Genomic DNA, 21,928 nt, shown 5'->3' on the forward strand with positions numbered 1-21,928 from the left:
CCCTTCTTGCATGCAGTGTTCATTGCCAATGTGTCCATACCATCTTGCAGACCAACATTTATTGCCAATTTTTTATGCCATCTTGCAGACCAACATATTTATTGCCAATTTTTCTGTCATCTTGCAGACCAACTGTAATTGCCATTTTTTCTATGCCAGCTTGCCGACCACCAGCAATTGCCAATTTGTCTACGCCATCTTGCAGACCAACAGAAATTGCCAATTTTTCTATGCCATCTTGCAGACTAACATTAATTGCCAATTTTTCCGTGCCGTCTTGCTTACCAATATTAGGGGGGTAGGGAAGGCAATAAGTATAGTGACACAGTCAAAATCCCCCCTCCCCCTCCCCCTCCCCCTCGCGATAAATAGTGACCGGTCTCTAAAAAAGATACTTTACGTGGGTCTCATCGGAAATTAACCAAGAACTCAGCACCTAACAGATGTACCAAACTTTGCCTAAAACAAATTAATTTACTCGCTGCTATTTATATTGCAGATTGTAGAAGTTGTTATTTAGAAGCGGTTTCATGATCCATGCTTTGACCATAACGAGCAGAAAAAAAAAAATTGGCAACTCTGTTTGCACGAAAAGTCGCCGATTTGTGCGACCTGTGTCAGGCGCTCCTGGAAAAATCTGCTTTAATGTTTTTATAACTATGTATATGTTGATAGTCTATAGTTTAAATGAGATAAACAGTTGGATTAAAGTTTTAAGTCGGCAAATGTCGTTTCAGGAATGACTTGATCCTGGAGCCCTGGGGGATACTGATGATAGCCGAAGTGGAATATTACTGTGATCACCAACCTCTCTAAAAGTAACAAGCAGTCATCCACAAAAGTGACGAGGGGTTGAAAGCTATTAAGTGGCCTTGAGGTAAAAGAAATTTCGCTGTTAAATTATTTTCAGGTCGGTAAATATACCGCTCCGAAGCATCCATTAACATGAATTAATGTACATGGACCATTTAACAGCAGGAAAGCTCAGCGAGAAATCATATTAAAGTGGTAGTTTAAACTCTTCTTAATAACCAACACAAGGCTTTTTCCCATATGCTATGTGATTAGAAACTCATTCAGGATAAATAAGAAAAAGGTAAAGCTTGGACACACTTTGACAAGACTTCGAGGAGGTACGTTGACTGAATATATTTCGTCAGTATATTTAAGTCAGCAGATTTCAAATTTTGACGAAAGTGTCCTCCATCGTTCCGAGTGGTAAATTCTTACTTTAAATTCGTAGTTGCAATCTCTTGGAACCTAGCAATGTTGTACTACAATTGTAGTTCCCCGGTTTTCCTTAATCGGTATTATTTTCTATACAATATCATGCATGATGAGACTATATGCGTAAGTTGCCCTTGTCTTTTATGGTCTGTTTGTTTTTGTTGTTGTTGTTTTTGTTTGTTAAGCTAAAAGGACCGTATCAAACGAATGACTGATATATTTTAAGCAGATTCAGGACATGTTTTCTTTTTCGTAGAGAAAATAAAGAGCCTGAACTTCATCATTTATCTCACATGTTATAATTTTCTCCTGCTGTTCTTGTTTTTCTCAAGCAGGCTGAAAGAAAATGGTAACGAGTTACTCTTTATGGCTCTGCGTCTTCCTTTCCAGTTTCCCGTTCATTTGTGGCGGACCATTCAAAGAACACGGTACACGTTTATCTTCTTTGGTTTGTATTGAATAATAAATTTACATTTCAAATTTAATAAATGAACCCAGTTTCTGAACTCCAAAAAGGAACGCTATTGACAGAGAGTTTACCTCTAGTTTCGTAATGCATTGAAGATAGTTGAAATTGTGTTCTCGATTAACTAAGTAATATCCTCTCCTGTTTTTATCTTCAGTAAGATTTCTGTATAAAGCCATCTCTAATTGAGCCCAGTAAAAATGATATATACAGTTTATGACAGTCAATGACAAATTCCAAGGTGGGCTTTGGGACGTAAGACGCTGAGTCGAAGCATGCTCTGACATTTCCTGAACCTAAGTCATGTTAAAATATTTTATTTGTCTCCACTACCTGCATGACCACGCGTGATTGAAAATCATATCGAGCGTATCAACCACACGAGAGAACAATTTCGTTTCCCTCAAAAACAGTTGCACAGGTTCAGTCAGAAAAAGACAACGGATTGAAGAGTGGAGAGGTCGCTGTCAATCATCAGGATTCCCGCTTTAATAACAAGCCTGTGAAGAAATCTTTCAATTATGGTACAGGGTACGGACATTACCACCATCCTGATGAAGATCTGGAGACATCTCAATATCTTACTGATCTCGAACAATTTTACAATTATTGGTTTGGAGGTTAACTCACTTTTACCGAGAAGTTGTTTATTAGTTGGTGTATTTATCACGTAAATGCCTAAGTATTCAGGGTTCCTTGGACTTTGACATCAACGTAACAGCAGAGAAAGAAGGCCTGACGTAAAATTCGCCTTCATCTTATTGTTTCATGTTACTGTAAAACGTTAGTATGAAATAAACTCTCTTTCGACGCTGGAGAGATTGTTTCTGTTATTGTTGTACCCGGCCCACGTGGACACGGCAATTTCAAGGGAGGTTGAGTTGTTCCAAATGCCAGTTCGTTAGCACTTTTAGCTTTCTTTGTTTATCTTTCTAGCGTTTTTTTGCGTAAGAATGTCCCTATAATTTTCATCACTTGTGTGGATGTGTTATTGCAAAAATTTTGCAGAATTTATTTGCATTTTAAGTGCGTGCAGTATACAGTAAACATGTCTATACCGTGAGAAACAATTCTTAATAACAATATATTCTTATCTTCCTTTTGTCAATTGGTATATTGATCACCTTTTTGCCCCAGCTGGGTTATGAAAGAACCACAGCTGCACCGAGCTTGCCCAAAAGTTACTGCCAACCATCATCACTTTCAATTAACAAACCTATTGATACTTAATTAGGGCTGTAAAGCAAAGACGCTCCATGTTTTCGCCAGAATAGTGCCAGCTTTGAGAAACAGTTGCAAAATATTTACTTAAGAAAAGGCAATGAACTTTTATTTTTCGGTCGACTCAGTTGCCAATAAACGTTCTTGAAGCGTGTAGTGGTAACCGTGATATATTGACCACTGAAAAGACTGTATAACATTTTTCAATCTATTTCTTTGATTATATTTAACTTAAAAGACTGATAGCAAAAATGAATTTCCTGCAGAGTTGGGCTCGTAATGTGTAACACGTCATTTGAAGTTACGCTCGACCTCTCGCAGTGTTATCATTTTTTAAAGAGAATATGCCAGTAAGGAAAATCACTCCTGATTGGAAGGGAATATCTTTGTTAGAGACATCGTGTTTATTTGGTTTCTGTCATAGACAAATCCGGTCGTGCGTCGGAGTTACGCTACATAAAAAAAACAAAAGAAGATATTTCGAAAGTCTAAAATGTTTCGAAGTCAGTATCTATTCAAATTTTTATCATTTGACTTTTCCTTTGTTAATCAATAAAGTGAGAAGTGGTGAAATCAATGATAAAATACGAAACATTGGATCAATATCAGCATCGGTAGGTGGGCAGTTGCCCAGATACTGATATTGATCCAAACATTGCTGAACAAAGCGCCAGGTTATGTTTGCTTTGAAATCATCTTTAAAAAGATAATACTAGGTGGCTGTTTGCGATGCCCACATTCTGTTATTCGTAAACTGCCTCACCTTAAAGAAATTGTGACTTTGACTAAGTCTTTGAAAGGTAAGGATTGCTAAATCATAGTATTATATTTGATTGCAAAGGCAAATAAATCGCTCAAGCATGGGATCTTCTAGCATTGAAATCTAGCATGAAATCAAAACGAAATATAACTTGTTAAAGTCAAGCATGATCATTTAATTTCAGCAGTGTGTTTTAGACGTAGTTATAGGAGGGGGGCATGGGGATTTTCGGTTTTGCAGTTTTGGCTATATTTTGGATCGGTTTTTTCGGTTTTTGTGCAAGCCAATTGAAATATCGTAAGTATCCCTTAGGGGTTCACGCTTCTATTAATAACTGGGATTTGAAAAATGTTTCGGTTTTGACAGTTTCGCATGCGGATTTCGGTTTTGATCGAATTTTTTTTCGGTTTTTCGGTTTTAAATGATTTTTTTCTACGGTTTTGCGGTTTCTAATAGGCCCTGATGCCCCCTCTATTAGGCTGTGAGCACGCGATTATCAACAGTTGGATTCCATATTCTGTGGGAAGTTTGTCTGTAAGTATTCGTTTGGCGGTAAATATTTTATCCAGTAATAAAAACTCACAAGCTATTAAAGAGTCAGTATAGAACTTTGGCATCGTCAGAATCTTAAGATTATTGCGCCCCAGAAGTGTATGGTAAATTGTAACTTGATGACGAGCCTTACAGAGCGAGATATCTAATCTGTATAAGACTCTAATTTAAGCAGTAAGCAAGAGCTTTGAAAGTTCATTCACAGACTTCATATTTTACCTGAGGTCACCTTTCAGTGCGGAATTAGAATCGAAGCCACAACACAAACAAAACCGGAAGGGTTGGGGAAAGAGATGTCAAAACAAATTATCATTTTTTTTCCCACACCATTTAGCTGTCATGCTACGCAAGACATGTTGGGATAAAATTTCAGTGGAAAAAAAAGACTTAATTTCGCTGTCTTATTTGAAGCGCGATGACAGGAATGGTCAGCATCTGACCCTTTTTCTTTCGATGGAAACGAGAAAAACTTTTTTTTGGAATGTCTCAGACTCGTACCTTGGGTTCCGGTTATTCGGAGCAATTTGGAAAACAGATGGCTTCAACGAGAAATTATCCTTCTATCGCAAGTATCAACGCCAGCACATTAGAGCAAGCAGCGAACAAAACGCAAAAGTTTCGTACGAAATTGAAAAGATCCTTTCTTGCGTAGTTATTCGTGCGAGATGTTTTTTCATCTTGCCGGAGAACGAGATGGGTTTGAGAATGACGTATGAGTCAATCAGTGAAGTTTTGGTCAAAGGATATAAGAGTGATGCAACTGCCACCAAAATTTAGGAATTGTGAATTTTTTGCGAATCTTTTCATTTACGAAAACAATTAAAATATTTGAATTTGCCTTAGTGCGACCCGGTCCTTATTATCAAATTGTTCTATATATTTGTTAGAGATATTTGTTAAATATATTTATTAGCATAAGTATATTTACTTGATGTATTTGTTCGATACATTTGTTGCATCTTATCAGGAGCCCTTCTGTCCATTCCCATATACGTATTTTGATATTGTATTCAAATTCAATTTAAAAAAAACGATTTGCAAGAGAACCGGGTAATTTGGAGTTATCAGCTGAGTTGATTACGTAAATTGGCCACTGTAAAGAGTTTCAAAGCTGACGTTTCGAGCGTTAGTCCTTTGTCAGAGCGAATGGAGGAATTGTGGGTTGTGTGTGTGTGTTTATAGTAGTTGCCACCGAATGAAAAGCAAATGAGTATTAACACTAGTTTGGCTAGGAGGAGTAACGTTTCAGAGCTAGGTTCCATAACAGTGCGTTGATTAAAAAAATTGTTTGAGGGCCAGGAGACCTTCGTCATTGGGAATGACAGCATAAAAAGATGTCAAATCCTTAGTGAAAAAAAACTTGTCTTGACCAGGAATATTAAATTGGAGTCGTGAAAAATTTCAAGTGCGTGTTGACTCAGTCTTTAATGTATGATGGTGAAGTTTTGACGATAGGAGCCATAATTTCGTCTAAAAAACAGAAAATAAGTTCTCCAGGTAGAGACGACGGGTCGACCTGGGTTGTTAGGTTTGTGGATTTTGGCTAAAAAGTAAACACACGAACCTTTTTCTAGTCGTTCGTTTACATTAAAACTCTTTAACTCCCAAGATCTCATTTGTAATTCTCCTTAATATCTCGCATACAGTTCTTGTGATGTTAGTTTGGAGAATTTGGTATTGGATCATCTTATAATCTCCTAACTGATATTTTTCTTCATTCTCACAACTTGTCTGCTTGATATTGTTTTGGTATTGTAAGGAGAAATTCTGTCTTGGTCGCTCATGGGAGTTAAAAGGTTAACCCTCTACACCCTAAAATCAGTATGCATATTCTCTATACTTTCTTTATACATTTCTTAGGGTTCTGGAAAGGAGAATTTGTATAACAATCAAAGCTTCTTTAGTTATTGATCATTTCTCTAATTCTCATGACCGTTAAGTTTTATTCACGGGTAATCTTGTAATCAAACGGCAATCTAAAATACATCTTGGTAAACAAAATGGGAAGAACTTTAACTGAAGAATATGGTACAACAACAAATACCACATCAACAACAGCAGCAATAACAAATCTCCTCTACCTAGAGGGCTACAGCCTTTGCCTCGCTTTCTAAGCCACACTGAACAGTTTCTGTGGTACTTCCTGTAATGCGTTCCTCTCCACACGATGTGGCGATATTCTTGTGAAACAAAGGGGTAATCGTTAAGCTGAATGAAATTCATCTCTGTTAAATTACGGAGATCGCTCGACCATCCAAGGGCTGAAATCCTTACCATAGTTGCTTCGTATTTGAGGTCGCTCTGGTCTTGTTCTAGGTCCTGGGTATCTGTAAGAAGTACTCGGTTTTCTCCACTACTCGATGGAAGGACGTGTTACATCAGCAAAGCATAAACTTTCGACACTAAGTCGGCTCTAATTCCGCCCGTCGATTTTGAACTAGATTTTAAAATCTCCCTGAGATCTTTTGCTTCGAGTTTCTGGATGTCATCTAATGACGAAATTTCCATATCATTGTATTAAAGATCCATTTTGAAGGGAGAAATCGCATTGAAAAGTGCATTAGAACGTGAAATGTCAGCAGATCAGCTGTTTTAAAAAACCGCCTGGTCAACCCCAGCCTCGTTGTCGTGTGTGCGCGATTACTAATTCAATGTGGCGCCGGGAACTGTATTGTGTGTGTGTGTGTGTGTGTGTGGATGGACCGAGGTAATGACTCTTTTGCGTAGACATAAAAGGTCAGCTGGGGTCGCAAATCGATATTTAAGCCACCAAATAAGCGACGGTCGACAGTGTACTCTGCACATACGATATGCAAAGTGCGTATTTTTGCTGTGGTGTTACATTCACTCGGATGATCTCATGACAGGTAGCGAAATTTTCTATTTCGTTCTACGCAAGGTAAACGATCCTAACCAGTAATTGAAGCCGAGGATATTAGCTTGTGTTTATTAAGTTACTACGCTTATGAAGTGTTAACTAGACCCTGTGAGCAGGGTAACTGGGATACCTGGATGGTACTGGATCCTTGGAATCAAGTGTAGTGATACTACGGGTGTCGGATTAGTATACTGAAATAGTGAGCTCAAGTCTGGCTAAGGGCATACACCTATTTCAAAACATAGGCATGCTATGCATGCAAGAGTTATTTTTTGTAGGGTGGGTGGATTACTTGTGGTCTACATTCTTACAAAAGGAAAGAAGAGTATTAACGTGGAAAAGAACGAAAATGTCGAATTACCTTACACACAGGTATTTTGTGGTAGATTATGTGTGTTGTGCGAATAAATGTAACCAAAAATAAACTGTATTGGTGCCACAGATACCTGTTAGTGCAAAATGCAGACAGCAGACCGGATACAAAATATAGACTGGAGACTGCAGAGTGGGTACAAAATGCAGACTGAGAATCTGAAGAGTTTTTACGTCTGGTAAATAATAACATGTCATCTTACAGCTTACCGAGCGTCACGCAATCGCTTTTCCTCGATCAGCCTTCACGATTATTTGCACTATTGTGGAAAATTCCTGGCCCATTTCTTGATGAAAATCGATCGTAATATAATTTCAAGCCTTCAATATACTCTTCTTATTTTGTGCGCGAGTTGGTTTGTGTGATGTCTGTACAGATTTTACCAACGTAATAAAAGTAGATGATGTGAATAACAGTGATGGTAAAGCAAGCTTAAAACGGCAGAAATCACCGGAAACTACAACGGATACACAGTTCGCGACTCAATCCGGTCCAAAATTACTGCTCAATAACAACTTTTAGTGTGGACTGGCCGCGAACAATACGACTTGTGTATGCGTCTGTAAGTATTTCGAGCGTTTGCGCTATAACGCTTCAGGTGATCGTAATCCAAACACGTTGAAATACAAAACGACCGACAAAAGAAAATCTCGTGCTCGTCATGTGACCCGGACCTGTCTGTGCATGACAACGTCAATCATCATCAAGATAACACGTGATCAGCATGTGAACATCTTCACCCTCATTGGATCACATTGGATCACAGTTAGTTGTCATGGTGTTGAGGGCCCAATGACCTCTGGGTACTATTGCGCAATTTTTCCATTTTGTGGCGGAGGAAAAAAAAAAAAAAAAAAAAAGACGACAAAAAAACAAAGGCATTTTATGACTGGGCTACCACAGGTATCCCAGTAATTAAACGTGTGAAACAGAGTGGACATCCTGGCATATCGAATACAACTGTAGGAAAGACTCAAAAGCTTTCGCAGGCGGCTGAATACGCTCTGTTTTGAACAACTGTTCACTTGCTTGGATATTGTGAGTTGCCCTTTCGACTAAAAATGTTTCGTTGATGAAATTTTTCTTCAGTCGCGATCATATTTCGGCATTCGTTTAATCAATCACTCTTATTTACATACCGTTAAGAAATACCTAACAAGCTAGGAACAAGCTAAGTTACATAAATTGAACGTCACTTTATCAAATGGCAGGCGGTCGTATGACTTCTAGTAAGACTTCTGATGTCGCAGTTAGCTTAAATATGCACCGCCTCAAAACCTGGATGCTGAACAATACATCTGGCTTCTGCCTGCAACTGTTCCACTGTAACGTCCTACAAATTTTTATTTTTAACCACATCTACTTCTTGGCAAAAGATGTTTTCTTTCCCCTCCACACTGATTGGCAGTTTTCACACTGACACCTTGTGATAAAAAAAAAACAGTAAAGTAGCCATTTTTTTTTTTCACGATGTTGAATAGAAGAAATATAGAGCTCAACTTGTATGACTGGTTTCACCAAAAGGGACAGTTATCAGCTCTGTAACTGTCACAGACGTGAGAGATAACTCAAACTTAAGACTACTTTACTTTATTTACAATTCTACATGTGCGAATGCTACTTTATTGCTGCATCGTGTTTTAAAGTAAAAGCCGAGAAATCTTCAATCGTTTGTCAAATTTAACACAGGAAAACTTAAAACCGATTCAATCGCGTGTAAACGTGTATAATCCATCCAATTCAATCGAAGATACAAGTTTTTCTTTTCTTTACGACGTTATAACAACCTCTACAAGCGTGCATGTTTATATTTTCAGTCAGTGAAACCTTAGCTTCGGAAGGCGAGTGCGTGTGGCATAAAAACACTTCGCTCCCATGGTATTCAAGAGTCTGCACATTTGGTTTTCTTTACTTGATCGCTCCTAAATTTAATAAGCGACTGATTTTCAGATACTTTACTTACAATCGTAAATGCACTCACTATTCTCGGTTTCTTACTTGAGGCGGCCGCGGTGCACGGGCTCTCGATACTCTTCTGACTCTCGCGCTATGTTTTAGGTTACGTTTGTCCTGGCGGTTCAAATATCCAAGGCCTGATTCCAAAAACAGATTCATAAACCCTTTTATTATGCTCACCTTCCATCGAGGCTTCAAAATCCAAATAATCAGACCCCGAAATAGAACTGCTTTCACTCGAAGTACTATCCACCATATTTACTTTGCTTAATGTACATACGTGTGACGTGAAGGTCACATGATCAAAATGTGCGTTTACAGCGGATGACTCGTGAAGCAGCATTTACGAAGGTTTTCCCGGCGAAAAAAGGCACCAAGAGGCATACGAAACACCTTGTGTCTGTTTCAATGTCTTACCCGAGGCATTTAGACGGTATTCCGAAAAAGTGACCTGTTAGCCGTCGGTTATCTTTAACATGCGATCCTTTTGCTAAGAGAATTTTGTTTCAGACAAGTGGTAAAAAAACCTTCAGGTCTAATGGGGGTAGGTATGGGGCAGTTAGTGTTGTCCGAACCCTCCGGACCCTACCCTTGGATGCATGCACTGTCAAACAGAACGATCCTTTATAGGAGAAGCCCATTCGGTCGATCCGGGTTAACGATTTATTACAACCACTACCGGCTTTAAACCTTTTCTGTATAATTTTTTTTTCGAATTGTTTTACCTGGTTTTAAAATATAACCCATTGCTAGTTATTATTTGATGTTTAAATAATTCTGTTTCCTTTTTTGCTTTCTTTTCCGCTTTAGACAAGAAACTAACGTCAAACGAGAACACTGAGAAACTGGCTGCCGCAAAAGAATTGTAGCCGTTGAGGAAAGACTTATCGAAGACTGTTCACCCGATTTCTGAAAATCACTGAACTTATCTATCTAACTGACTCTAGGGAATAATCTCATCTGCGTGTGACGGCTAGCCATCCTCAATATGTGCTTTAAACTATCTCGTTTGATGGATTGTTCCGTCGTAATGCTCGTGGGTGTTGCACTTTTGCTATATTTAAAATCAGCCCAAGTTACTGAGGACATTTGTTGGAAATTTCTATCACATTGTAAACTACGTGCTTTTTCTAATGAGCACCAAATAACAGAGGAGAGTACACCAATGACGGAAGGAAAAAGCCATTTAGGTATAGAGAATAACTTGAACAGACCTTTGAAAGTTAATGTGACGAACTTAGTTCTTAAAGAACTCCAAGGAGGATTCTTTGCCGCAGTCCGTGAAGGCAAACAAAGAGACTCATCTTTGGATACTTCTGTCTGCGTTTCGGAGCCAACAGTCTTAGAGTGTTTAGAGGTTGGATTTGCTGCCTTGCTTTTGGCCACCTTAGATCATGTGTCGTACTGTCGCATGTTGGGAATAGATAAGGTGACCATTCACTGGAAGAACTGTCAGTCGTGCTGTGCAAAGGATCCTCAGGAAAATTCCTGGTCAGCTTATTTCGAGCCTTTAAACACTGGAGCTGAGCTAAACGCCAAGAAGGTTCTTTGTTTAGGAGGAATTATCGCAGGAAACGTCCTCGTACAGGAATCTGCTAAGTTACCTTATTTCAATCAAGAAAAGAAGTCTCAAAGTAATGGAATCTTGAGAAGTTCTCTATTAGAGGTTGGATTTAGAAAACGTCAAAGTTTGCCTGGTTACGAGGAAGGTGCCGTTATAACAGCAGAATTAAGGAAATGGGTCTATGGTCTTATAGGCGAATACGTTCGACCTCAGGAAAGTATTCAGTCTCGTGTAAACCAGTTTTACATGGAAAACATGAACGGATATAACATGCTAGGTGTCCACGTGCGCGGAACCGACCACATGCTAGAGATGGAAGAAAAGAAATTGCCTGCAATGGAGAAGTGGATTCAAGATGCAGAAGCAGTATTCAAAACCCTTGAACAGCCTAAGAAAATATTCTTGGCCAGTGACAATAATGAGATAGTTCACCGATTTGTAGAATATTTTGAAAAGGAAAAGGTATGGTTGTTACTTTCTGATATGATGGTTCAATTGTAAATCACCGATGATAAATTGTAGTTTGGTTTGACGCCATCTATATATTAGCGTGATATGGAAAAATTCACCGTTTACTTATTTCTAAGTCAAATTGGAGTGAGGAGTATTGGTTTTTGTATCGCTTACGGATCAATATCAGTATCTGGGAAACTACCCACCTGCCCCTCCCCTAACCCAACAACAGTCTATTGATAACAAGTTAGGGTTAATGTTGGGTTAGGGGAGGGGTAAGTGGGCAGTTGCTGATATTGATCCTCGCTTTCTTTCCTTCCCTTTCGATCTCTTTCCCGCTTTCTTTCCTTTTCCTTTCCTTCTCCCTTTCTCTTTTTCCCTCTTTCCTTTTGTTTTCTCTCCTTCCCTCCTTCCTTCCCCCTTAAATTCCTTTCTTTCTCTTTCTTTTTTTTCTTTCTTTCGGTCCTTCCTAAATTCCCTCTCTCTTTCTTTCTTTCCTTTTTTCCCTTCCTTCCTTCTTTCTTTTCTCCTTTATTCATTTTCTTTCTTTTTTTTGTTTCTCTTATATTATTTTTTTAGAGCGCGACAAAATTATATAGGATACCTTGTGCATACCAATACTTTGCTCACTCGGAACAGCTATTCCACTCTATTCCGCTGTTACGCGCAATCAAAAAAGCAAGTTTCTGCAGAGATAGATGAGTCACTATTAAACCTTGTAATACTAAAGCCTGGTTACATTCTTTTACAATTCAGGTTGTATACACCGCAGCTGTGAGAGCAGCCGAGTACCAGTCTACTAGACCAATCAACGGTCAAGTAAACGGCATCGATGCAATTGAAAGTGGGTCCCAGGTTCTCATTGATATCTTACTCCTTGCCAAATGCGGACATTTTCTTCATGCAGAGTCAAGTGTGGCGACTTTGGCGTCTTTTTTCAACCCACACATGGAACTACACTTTTTGGGAAACGTTGGAGATAACGGAACATTCAAAGCGGTAAGTAAGCAAAATTCTCGGAGAGGACTATTCCGTCGATACTTGAAGTTTCTTCAATTTTTTGAAGCTATCTATTACGTTCAGATAGTTACAAACTACGAGAGACGCTTTTGATAGGTCTTTCGCTCGCCGGACTCTGTTCAGCGAGCTGCGTCTCTTTGGCTGACCGCCTCGTGGGCTTCTTGCGGAGTCTTCGATAGTCAACCTGGCTTGCTTCGTTTTTCGGTTTAGTTTGCAGGTGATTTGTTATTTTCATCAAGTAATATGGGATGCTTATCTCAACTTATTCTTATCGCTAACTAGTTTTGAGTCATCTTCGCAATTGTCGCAATTTGTCGCATCAAACTTTGATAAACGACCATTGCCTGAGGGCAGGCGAAGGGGGGACGGGGTTGATGGGGGGGGGCGGGGGGGGGCGGAAAAGGATTTTTGTGGATCGCATGGTTCAATGGGAGTATTATAGCGGTTCCTATTGAAAATTAACTGCCAATCAGAGGGATCATCAGAATATTAAAGAAACCTGTTGAGAAATCAGGTAAGTTTTGTCGTGACATAATCAACCCCCTACCACCCCTCCCCCCCCCACCCACCTACCCATGGCTGGTACCTGAAGAACAAGAAAGGACAATGTAACAAGCGTAAAATTTCGTCTGGCTATACGTTTTATCATTCAGCTGATTTCCAGCTTTATCTGTCTGGCGACGTCTATTAGCTGGGTAAGCGATGAGTTCAAACCTCTTAGGACTTGTTGTTGTTTTTTTTCTTTAGGGAAAGAGTAATTTAACAAAAGCCCCTGATCCTAAAACAAACTTTGAAGATGAAAGGGAATGGGAAAGCGGCTGGGAAGAACAGATAGAGAGTCTTGCCTGGTGCTTCCAAACGAACAGTCCTTCCAGCGCATGCCCAAACATGGCTGCGGGCCAACTTATTGACTCCAAGGAAGTCAGAACGTACTTTTCACAGTGAAATAAACGGTTATTTAAACAGCAGTGGTCATAATATAAATTTAGACTCACCTTGCCCCACTTACGAGGTAAACGGAATATGTTGCTCCACCCTTGGAGCATGTCAATTTCGCAAGAAACTGAATTCGGCTGACAGCACGCTACTTTGATTTCGCCGAAAACAATCCTTTGTAATTCCCTTTAATTTTTGGACGAGTTTTAATTCGAGTGCTTATCTGCTTTATTTATTTTTCAAGATCCCTTTCAATTTGAAGGATCTCGTACGTGCCAAAGAAGGATTCTACGTTTCGTGACACCTTTTAACTTAGGCATTTCCTGTTACACCTCACTTAAATACTTCGTCTCTCTAATGATCTTCATTACCACTAATTCGCCGGCTTTTTTCCGTTTGTGGAGTACCAAGTTGTTATTTCGTACTGGAAGAGGAAAAGTTACGTTAAGGGAAAACACCAAACCACAAAGAAAGTATAAGTTCCTCTAAAAAAAATGAATAACGAAAAGGAATCCCGTCATCATGTATTTTGGCCAGTATTATATCAAAAGTTAGCAAATACGACTTCAGCTTTAACGTTTCAACGTTATAAAAACCTTTAACTTTCCATGACTGACCAAAATAGAATTTCTCCTTACACCATGAAGACAATGTCAAGTGGACAAGTGATGAGAATAAATAATATCGTTATTTACCTACACTAAAAGAGTAGAAATAACGTGCACATCGAATACAAACATCTTGCGATATGGGATAATTGAATATCTTTTATTGTAAAAAATAAATAAATAAATAAAATTAAAAAAAAAAACAGTCGGCTGCGCTGGCTACGTTTCTCTATCAGCTTCACTTTTCCCACTTTTTAAGAAATGCGCTTTTTGTATTGGTGCTGACGTTTTCGCTGATTGGGGGGTTGTACCAGAGTATGTTGTTCCGTTGTCTGTTTTTCCGTTTGGCGAAAAAAAAGAACGGAACAACACACTCTGGTACAACCCCCCACTCAGCAAAATCGTACTCCTCGACCAAGTAGACAAGCACTTCCCGAAAGACCGCAATCTAGAAAAATATTAAATCGTAACATAATCAAAATCAATTACGGCTGTATGAATGACATTAAAAAGGATCCATTTAAATTCATTCAAACACATCCATGAGACCGCAGATAACACCAGCACAAAAACACCAAAACTTGCAACTGCCGACAGAAGAATATATGTTTGTGTGTATATATATATATATATATATACACACAAATCAATTAATTAGGAGATTATTTGTTGATCTGATACCAAACTTTCCCAACCAATATCAAAAGAATTAATTGGCAGACAGTAAAGAGAATTACTAATGAGATCTTGGAAGTACTAGTCGAGCTAACCATTTTTAACGTGAATGAATATACATACGCTTTGTTGATATGTCTATGATGGGTATTTAATTTTGAGGGCGCAAATACTTTCGTATGACGCGAATGAATATGAATGGAGGCAACGGTCCGCAATGAACGACATACCATGCAACATCCCACACAATAGGTTACGTAACCCATGATGAATTCATTGAACTAGTCATTGACGTCCAACCACTCAACCGAGCGAGAAATAATGACTGATTTTTAACTGATGTTTAACGATGCCACAATCGCGACTTGACGGTTAAGGATGACCTTGGAGTAAACTCATATTGGAAGCAAGATTTCTCAAAATAACTATCTCTATTAATCCGCTACGACCTTATCAGTTGTTCGAACAACTTTGAAATACGTGACTCGAAATTGCAACTTGAAATTTCAAAGTAATTTCAGAAGCTAATGCCTTACATAGTCGGTCCTTGTCCCACTCCTGTGACAAAAAGAATCACAGTTTCTTTAATGCATCGGTAATGTTATTAAATTTGGCACGAAAATATACAAAAGCGTTTCAGCGACTATGAAGGCTTCCGACCTCCAGGTGAGCGACTTTCGACAACATATGGCTTCCGACCGTTCCGGAATGTAAAGTTAATATTTTTTCTATGAAACATGGGTATTTTAATGGTGTTTAGTGTATCGATACTGTAATATGCTTTCTAAGGTAAAAGTTAAAATCCAGCAAGTTGCTAGCTAGAATATCGAGGTTGTAAAATTGTTCAAACATCACGTAATGCAGAAAGTAGCGTGTCGAGCGGAAATCGGGGAGGTCTATTCAAACGCTGTTTTTTGATCTGATGAGCTAGAGAAATTAAGGTATCAATTATCAGCGCCAAATTACTAATTGCTTTAGAACTTAGTTACCAAGAGCTCTATCATTTGATCCTAGATTCTCCAATCTGCAATCTTCAGAATTATCCTAAGTCACTATTTGTAGCGTCTTCTCTCAAGTTAAAGGAGATTTTACGCTCTGAAAGAAATCGCTCCGCCGTTTCATAAAAAAGCTCATCTCAGCGTCTTTATTTCAGCTCAGTGTTTTTTATTTTCACGTTGAGAAATTGGCTTCTTCCAAAATTAACCGGATTTGGATGGTGTATGGTACGGAAGTAATTTTTGCTGAGCCAAGGGAAAAGTATGAACATTTTTAGGTAGAAAGTTATTTTGGAAAGAGTAAACAAACTGAAGGTACATACTTAGTATGCGGGAAATGTTTACGTAACTCAGAGTGATGCACAAGTGAAGCGAGGAATGGTGACGTTGATCAAATATTGACAGCTTGCTAACTGCCATCTTTATTAGCTAGAAACCGACACTCTATCTTCCTATAGATAATGCGTTAAAACCCGAGCTAACAAGTTGTTTGAGCTATTTACAGAGGCAATGAAGACTATACAAGAGTGTTAGATATAATCTCTAACACAATATCACACGCGTACAAGGATTGAATGGCAGACAGTAAAGAGAATTACAAATGAGATCTTGAAAGTACTAGTGAAGGCGTTAGCTCGTCGCAAGGTCGAGCTAACCATTTTCAACGTGAACGAAATAAAACTTGGTATAATTCTGTACAGTGTGATTAAACACAAACGAGACAAAACTGTCGTAAAAGGAAGTAAGTTTCTAAATAAACCATAATGCTGCGCCAGTAGGGGGGTATCACGAGATAATTTAATTGGTTTTATCAACTGAGTTTACAATGTAAATGAGCTGACGTGAAGAGATTCTTAAACAACCGGGAGAAGGCCAATTTGACGGGTGGAAATGACGAATCTGAAGCGTTAGAGCTATAGCTTTTCAAGTTCCGTAGAACTTCCTTTGAACGTGGCAAGATTATTCCTCGCCAATTTTGAACCAGTCTCATTCATATCCGTTCTTTTCATTCAACGGTATGAACTATCAATTTATTCTTCTTAGCAAACGAGACTTCAATGAATCGCAAAAACGAAACTCACTCTTTATATCCTAATTCGCCACCCCGCTCAAACGAATATAAAACATTTATCATGTAAGAAGCATGCATAGTTGGGGTGTTTCAACTTGAGCCGTGTGCGACCCTCTTTATTATGTCTCGCAAGCAAAATTACAGAAACTCTGAAAGGCTTCAAATACAACAAGCAAAACAACTAATAATGCAGTAAACGACCTAACTCGTGCATATTCTTTGTAAATATGTTTATGAAAAACTGACAGAAAAATTACATAAACTCTGAAAGGCTCAAAATACAGCAAGCAAACGACTGAAAATACAATAAACGCACTGACTCTTATGCATACTCTTTGTAAATATGTCTATGAAAAATTGACAGCCCTCACTCGTTGGGTATTTAATTTTTAGGGCGTAAAGACGTTCGCATGTTCGTATCCCACTCCCGAGACAAAAGGAATAACAGTTTCTTTAATGCATCGGTTACGCAACCAAATTTGGCGAGAAAATATATATTGACGTTTCAGTGACTATAAAGGCCTCCGACCATCTGGTAAGCGACTTTCGACAACATACGGCTTCCGATCGTTCCGAAGCGAAATATTAATATTTTTGCCACGAAACCATGGGCAATATCTACTGAAAGTATTTTGACGGTGTTTGCTGTATCGATATTGTAATATGCTTCCTTAATTAAGGTAAAAGATAAAATCCAGCAAGTTCTTAGCTAGATATCGAGGTTATGAAAATGTGCAAATATCACGTAATGCTGAAAGTAGCGTGTCGAGCGGAAATCAGGGAGGTCTATTCAAACGCTTTTCTTTTTTATTTGATTAGCAACATAAATTAAAGTATCAATTATCAGCGTCAAATTATTAATTGTTTCACATAGAACTTAGTTACCAAAAGATCTATTACTTGATCCTAGATTCTCCAATCTGCAGTTCATTTTTAATGTTCCATTTAAGCTTTTAGCACAATTTTTCCGCTCTGGTTTATTATTACCACCAAGTGCCATCCACTTTTTATCCCAAGTCACTATTTCTCGCGTCTTCTCTCAAGTTGAAGGAGATTTTACGCTCTGAAACAAATCGCCCCGCCGTTTCCTGAAAAGCGCATCTCAGCGTTATTATACCAGTTGTTTTTATTTTCATGTTGAGGAATTGGCTTCTTTTTTTTGCCAGGCGGAAGTTGCGTCAGAATTACTTGGGAATGGCAAATTCAAAATTTTCATTTTCAGTCTCGTAAACTGTTACACAAAAAAACAAGAACTATGTAGAATCAAATAAGGCTGACGCATAATAATTTTTAGTCAATATTAAAGGATTTGTCTGAACAAGTTGTTTTTAAGTTTGCGCTAATGACAGCGTCAACCAATCTCGACATGAAATCGATTTGCATTTAAACCAGCATCGTTATTATTGGCACTCAATGACCTTTGGCTAGTAGGGAAATACCGGAACCTTTAATTAGCTGTTTACGGTTGTACGAGGCGAACGAAATATGACGCCACTCTAAAATGTGGGTCACACACAGGGTTCAGTGACAATCGTTATGTTTATCTGCTCTGATATTTGCTTATACGTAGCGTTAAATAACACACTTTGTCAGTTCAAAAACGTCTGTTGATTTATTTTTGGTAGATTAGAAAACCAATTGTATCAGCAGGGTTTATTGTCTCAACCCAGGATGTTAGTTTGCTCCGGAACTGGCATTCCGCATTATTTTTCCGTTTACAAGCCGTTATCGGGTTATTCCGGTTTTTATAAATTATGTCATTACGTCTAAAGCGCTATATAAACCCCAACTAGAGCACTTCAACAGCTCCAGTTGAATCAAAGTTTAAACCACTCAGGTCCGAAAAACGCCTCAGACCGCTTGAAGAAACACTTGAACGATGCAAATATTGAAAAAGAATAAGAAATCCGCCAAGCGTGGAGCACTTATCCTACACCAATTTGCTCCGACAGAGTTATCAGTTAGTGGTTCACCGCCTTGTCTGAAGTTGGAAACTTTCCTTCGTATGACAAAGATCCCGTACCAGAATGACTATCGCTTGAAGTTTTCTAAGAAGGGAAAAATGCCGTGGATTGAGTTTAATGGGCAAGAAATCGCTGATTCCAATTTTTGTATCCAGTTCCTGAAAAGGGAATTTAAAGTGGACATTGATTCTCATTTGAACAGCACGGAAAAAGCCATCTCTCATAGTGTTCGGACCATGCTAGAGGAAAACACTTATTGGTAAGTATTCTCAGTTAGTTCCCATGAAGATTTGAACCAGAGATCTTCGGTTTTGTGCCCTCCCGTGTTCTAGCACTGCGCTATAACGAACTCTACTATGCAAAGTAGCTGGCGCCTTTACTTAAAAAAAGGAAAAATTTTCCCCACCCCACCCCAGCCAATAAATAATGACTTGTTCTTAAGAGCCGTTACAAACATAAGAATCATGTGGTGGTTCAATCTCCTTAAAATTTCCACTTTTCCAATCCTTTAACAGGGCTCTTGTTTACTGCCGTTGGCTGTCTGCATTTGGAGCAGAATATCGAAGGAGGGTGTTCACGAAAAAGTTTGGCCATCTCGTCTTCCCCCTTAAACACCTAATAGCTCGCCATATAACGAAGAGAATCAAACGGGATCTGTGGGGACATGGCATGGGTCGACACTCGGAACAAGAACTGTATGGAATCGCGCAGAGAGATTTACAGGCAGTCTCGGAAATTTTAGGCCAGAAGAAATTTCTCTTTGGAGACAAACCTTGCCTTGCAGATGTAGCACTGTTTGCCTTCGTTGCTGCATCCACCTGGGACCTTCCAGAAAGTCCGTTTGACGAACTTATCAAGACAAAAGCACAGAACCTTCATACGCATGCTCAGAGGATGAAAGAGCTCTATTACCCAGACTGGGATGAAATCACCTCGAGAAATGCGACATCTAGGTAAGAGCTCTGTCAGACTAAATGTCATCCACTGAAGGGAAGATAACGAAAGGAAGAAAAAAAAAACTGCCAAAAATTTCTCTCGAGAAAAGCTTAACGGTCTGCAGTTCCAATTGACGTCATCAGATTTTACCGATTAAAATCTTAGACAAGTTATCAACGTGTAAGTACCTGTTTATAAATTTGTAAATACTTATTTAAATCTTGGTTATAGCCTATCCTTGCGATATAGTGCTCGATGTGTTTGCAGAGCGTGGTATATCTGAAGGTTGAACTAGTCAATAAGACATGATTTTTTTCTGTGACTCCGAGTTTCACGCTTACGCGATCATCAGACAGATTTTAATGAAGAGTATACCTCACTTAGTTTAAATATATAGAGTGGTTGGTCAATTAGTGGATCTATTGTAATCTGAGGTCAATGTCCATTGGGAAGTATTTGTTCTCATGGCGGCATTTAGAAATTAATTCAGTTCTTTTGTGGAGGTTACTTGCTTTGTCGGCTTTAATGGTATGGAGTTTTTCAGTTAGGCAAAGGTCGCATCGTTTGGAAATATTGTTGCAGGCGCTTCAGTGCTAAAGAGATGATAGACCAGCTTATTTTGTCGTTTCCCTTGTTGTCCTTGAGTTTCCAGATGTGTTTTGCTAATTCGGTCTAATGATTGCGTAAGCGTGAAACTCAGAGTCACAGAAAAAGTTATGTCTTATTGATTAGCTCAACTTCCAGATACAAATTACTTAGTTTTGATTAATTTAATTACCATTCAATGTTGTAAATATAACTGATCAATTTATTCATTCAGGAACTTTTATAAAGTGGTTATGATAATTACTTTAAATACTGGAAGTATCTCATGTTTTATTTGTACTATACGTCTGAAATTATAGAAACATTTAACTAGCTTTGAACCAGTAGTATGTACATTTTTTAAAGTCAAAGAAAGAAGAATCTTAGCAATAGCAGTTCGTTTCTTTAGTTACAGGCACATTAACCTAAAATCAAGGCTTTTTCTAGAAGGTTATTGTGCGTTGTGGTGATGTCGGTAACAGTTAAGGCCTTTGCAATAGTTGAACAATTTATTGATGTCTTTCTCGTAGGAAAAAAAGAAAATTCATTTTTGAAATATTGATAAGTTGAAGTATTGTTAGTTATAGGAAAATATCAAGCCACTCTAATTTAATTATTAATAATGTATCATTTATGTACTCGTTCATTTATTTAATTAGTTAGTCATTCATTAAATCAATCAGTATTTATCTTCGGTAACCGTTTTAGAGAGGTTTGAATAAAAGATTCAAATAAGGATGAGTGTAGCGCCGAAACTGAGTATCCTGGCCAGTAAAGAAATTATTTGCTATTTATTGTTTCACTGCTGTCATTATTCCAAAGAAGGCCATGAAAACGCGCAGAATATGCCACGGTATTACCCTGTAGAACAGGATAAAACTTGACTGAATACGGCGCAACAAAATGGCCATACCGTGAACGATACAAACATTTATTATTTTTTTACCGTTTTTTGGGCTTGACCGTCAAAGTAACGAACTTTTAAGCGTGGCGGATTTTTTGCTGGTCACTGAAATATCGCTTAAATGGTTTCGTTCGTGTTGTTTTCGTCTTTCGCGTACTCCACACGATGCACAGATAAGGTCGTAGGATGTCGTGTTTCTAAACTTAATTTGATAAAAAAAAAAACTAAAATAAAATTTAAAAAAAAGGCTTCAAACTGAAATAATAATGGAATAAGAGAGCCCTAATTCAATGGTTTAATCATTGCTCATGGTTTCCTCGCCCGTTCTGGGCTCGAAGAATAATATGCAACTCGAAAAATGTTTACGCGTATTTATAGGTTACTTCAAGGTTGGTGAGCGCGTACGATTTTTATTCACAAGTTGCGTAAACGAGTTTGCAACTTGCAAAATGTTTAGGCGTATTTATAGGTTATTGCACGGTTGGTGAGCGCGTACGGTTTTTATTCACATAGAGTGAATAAAAATCGTACAAGCGAACTAACCGTGAAACAACTTATTTATTATATACATGCCGAGATTCATAGGCGAACAGAACTCACAGATAAACAAATCTTTATTTTCTTTCAAAAGAAAACAAAGCGCAGTCAAGCCGCCTCACAGTGAGAGTTACACTGAAATGGCTTCCTTGTAAAATATTTTACATTTACGTTATCAAACAAAAATTCCGTTAAAGGCAGAACTAGTTATAATAAAATGAGACATCCTGAAAATATGTCGAAATA

General features: G+C 38.4%; 2 protein-coding genes and 1 long non-coding RNA gene across 5 annotated transcripts; all 3 read left to right on the top strand.

Annotated features, from left to right (window-relative positions):
* The first annotated feature begins 719 nt into the window (after positions 1-719).
* Positions 720-2,499, top strand: LOC136281216 (uncharacterized). The gene is made up of 4 exons (XR_010717605.1): positions 720-877; positions 1,069-1,133; positions 1,563-1,655; positions 2,107-2,499. It is a non-coding gene; the product is annotated as an uncharacterized lncRNA (long non-coding RNA).
* Positions 2,500-3,652: 1,153 nt separating this feature from the next.
* LOC131777860 (uncharacterized) lies at positions 3,653-14,153 on the top strand. Of its 3 annotated transcripts, XM_059094215.2 has the most exons (5): positions 3,653-3,714; positions 4,131-4,208; positions 10,244-11,459; positions 12,207-12,449; positions 13,218-14,153. In XM_059094215.2, exons 3-5 carry the CDS (start codon positions 10,422-10,424, stop codon positions 13,413-13,415), a joined length of 1,479 nt encoding a protein of 492 aa, XP_058950198.2. In that variant the 5' UTR covers positions 3,653-3,714; positions 4,131-4,208; positions 10,244-10,421; the 3' UTR covers positions 13,416-14,153. The 3 variants fall into 3 exon arrangements, with proteins under 3 accessions (XP_058950198.2, XP_066023368.1, XP_058950199.2); XM_066167271.1 differs by lacking the exons at positions 3,653-3,714; positions 4,131-4,208 and adding an exon at positions 7,033-7,093; XM_059094216.2 differs by lacking the exons at positions 3,653-3,714; positions 4,131-4,208 and adding an exon at positions 7,045-7,125.
* Positions 14,154-18,538: 4,385 nt separating this feature from the next.
* Positions 18,539-20,945, top strand: LOC131777866 (failed axon connections homolog). Its single transcript, XM_059094223.2, has 2 exons — positions 18,539-18,979; positions 19,236-20,945. Exons 1-2 carry the CDS (start codon positions 18,636-18,638, stop codon positions 19,675-19,677), a joined length of 786 nt encoding a protein of 261 aa, XP_058950206.2. The 5' UTR covers positions 18,539-18,635; the 3' UTR covers positions 19,678-20,945.
* The last annotated feature ends 983 nt before the right edge of the window (positions 20,946-21,928 follow it).

The sequence above is a fragment of the Pocillopora verrucosa genome, chromosome 5 (assembly GCF_036669915.1).
Source record: "Pocillopora verrucosa isolate sample1 chromosome 5, ASM3666991v2, whole genome shotgun sequence".
Classification (NCBI taxonomy): Eukaryota; Metazoa; Cnidaria; class Anthozoa; order Scleractinia; family Pocilloporidae; genus Pocillopora; species Pocillopora verrucosa.

Excerpts from the sequence above, each read along its gene's own strand:
- LOC131777860 (XM_059094215.2), top strand. The coding sequence starts at position 10,422 with ATGTGCTTTAAACTATCTCGTTTGATGGATTGTTCCGTCGTAATGCTC. Across the intron at positions 11,460-12,206 it reads AATATTTTGAAAAGGAAAAG|GTTGTATACACCGCAGCTGT; the intron begins GTATGGTTGTTA and ends TTTACAATTCAG. Across the intron at positions 12,450-13,217 it reads ATAACGGAACATTCAAAGCG|GGAAAGAGTAATTTAACAAA; the intron begins GTAAGTAAGCAA and ends TTTTTTCTTTAG.
- LOC131777866 (XM_059094223.2), top strand. The coding sequence starts at position 18,636 with ATGCAAATATTGAAAAAGAATAAGAAATCCGCCAAGCGTGGAGCACTT. Across the intron at positions 18,980-19,235 it reads CTAGAGGAAAACACTTATTG|GGCTCTTGTTTACTGCCGTT; the intron begins GTAAGTATTCTC and ends ATCCTTTAACAG.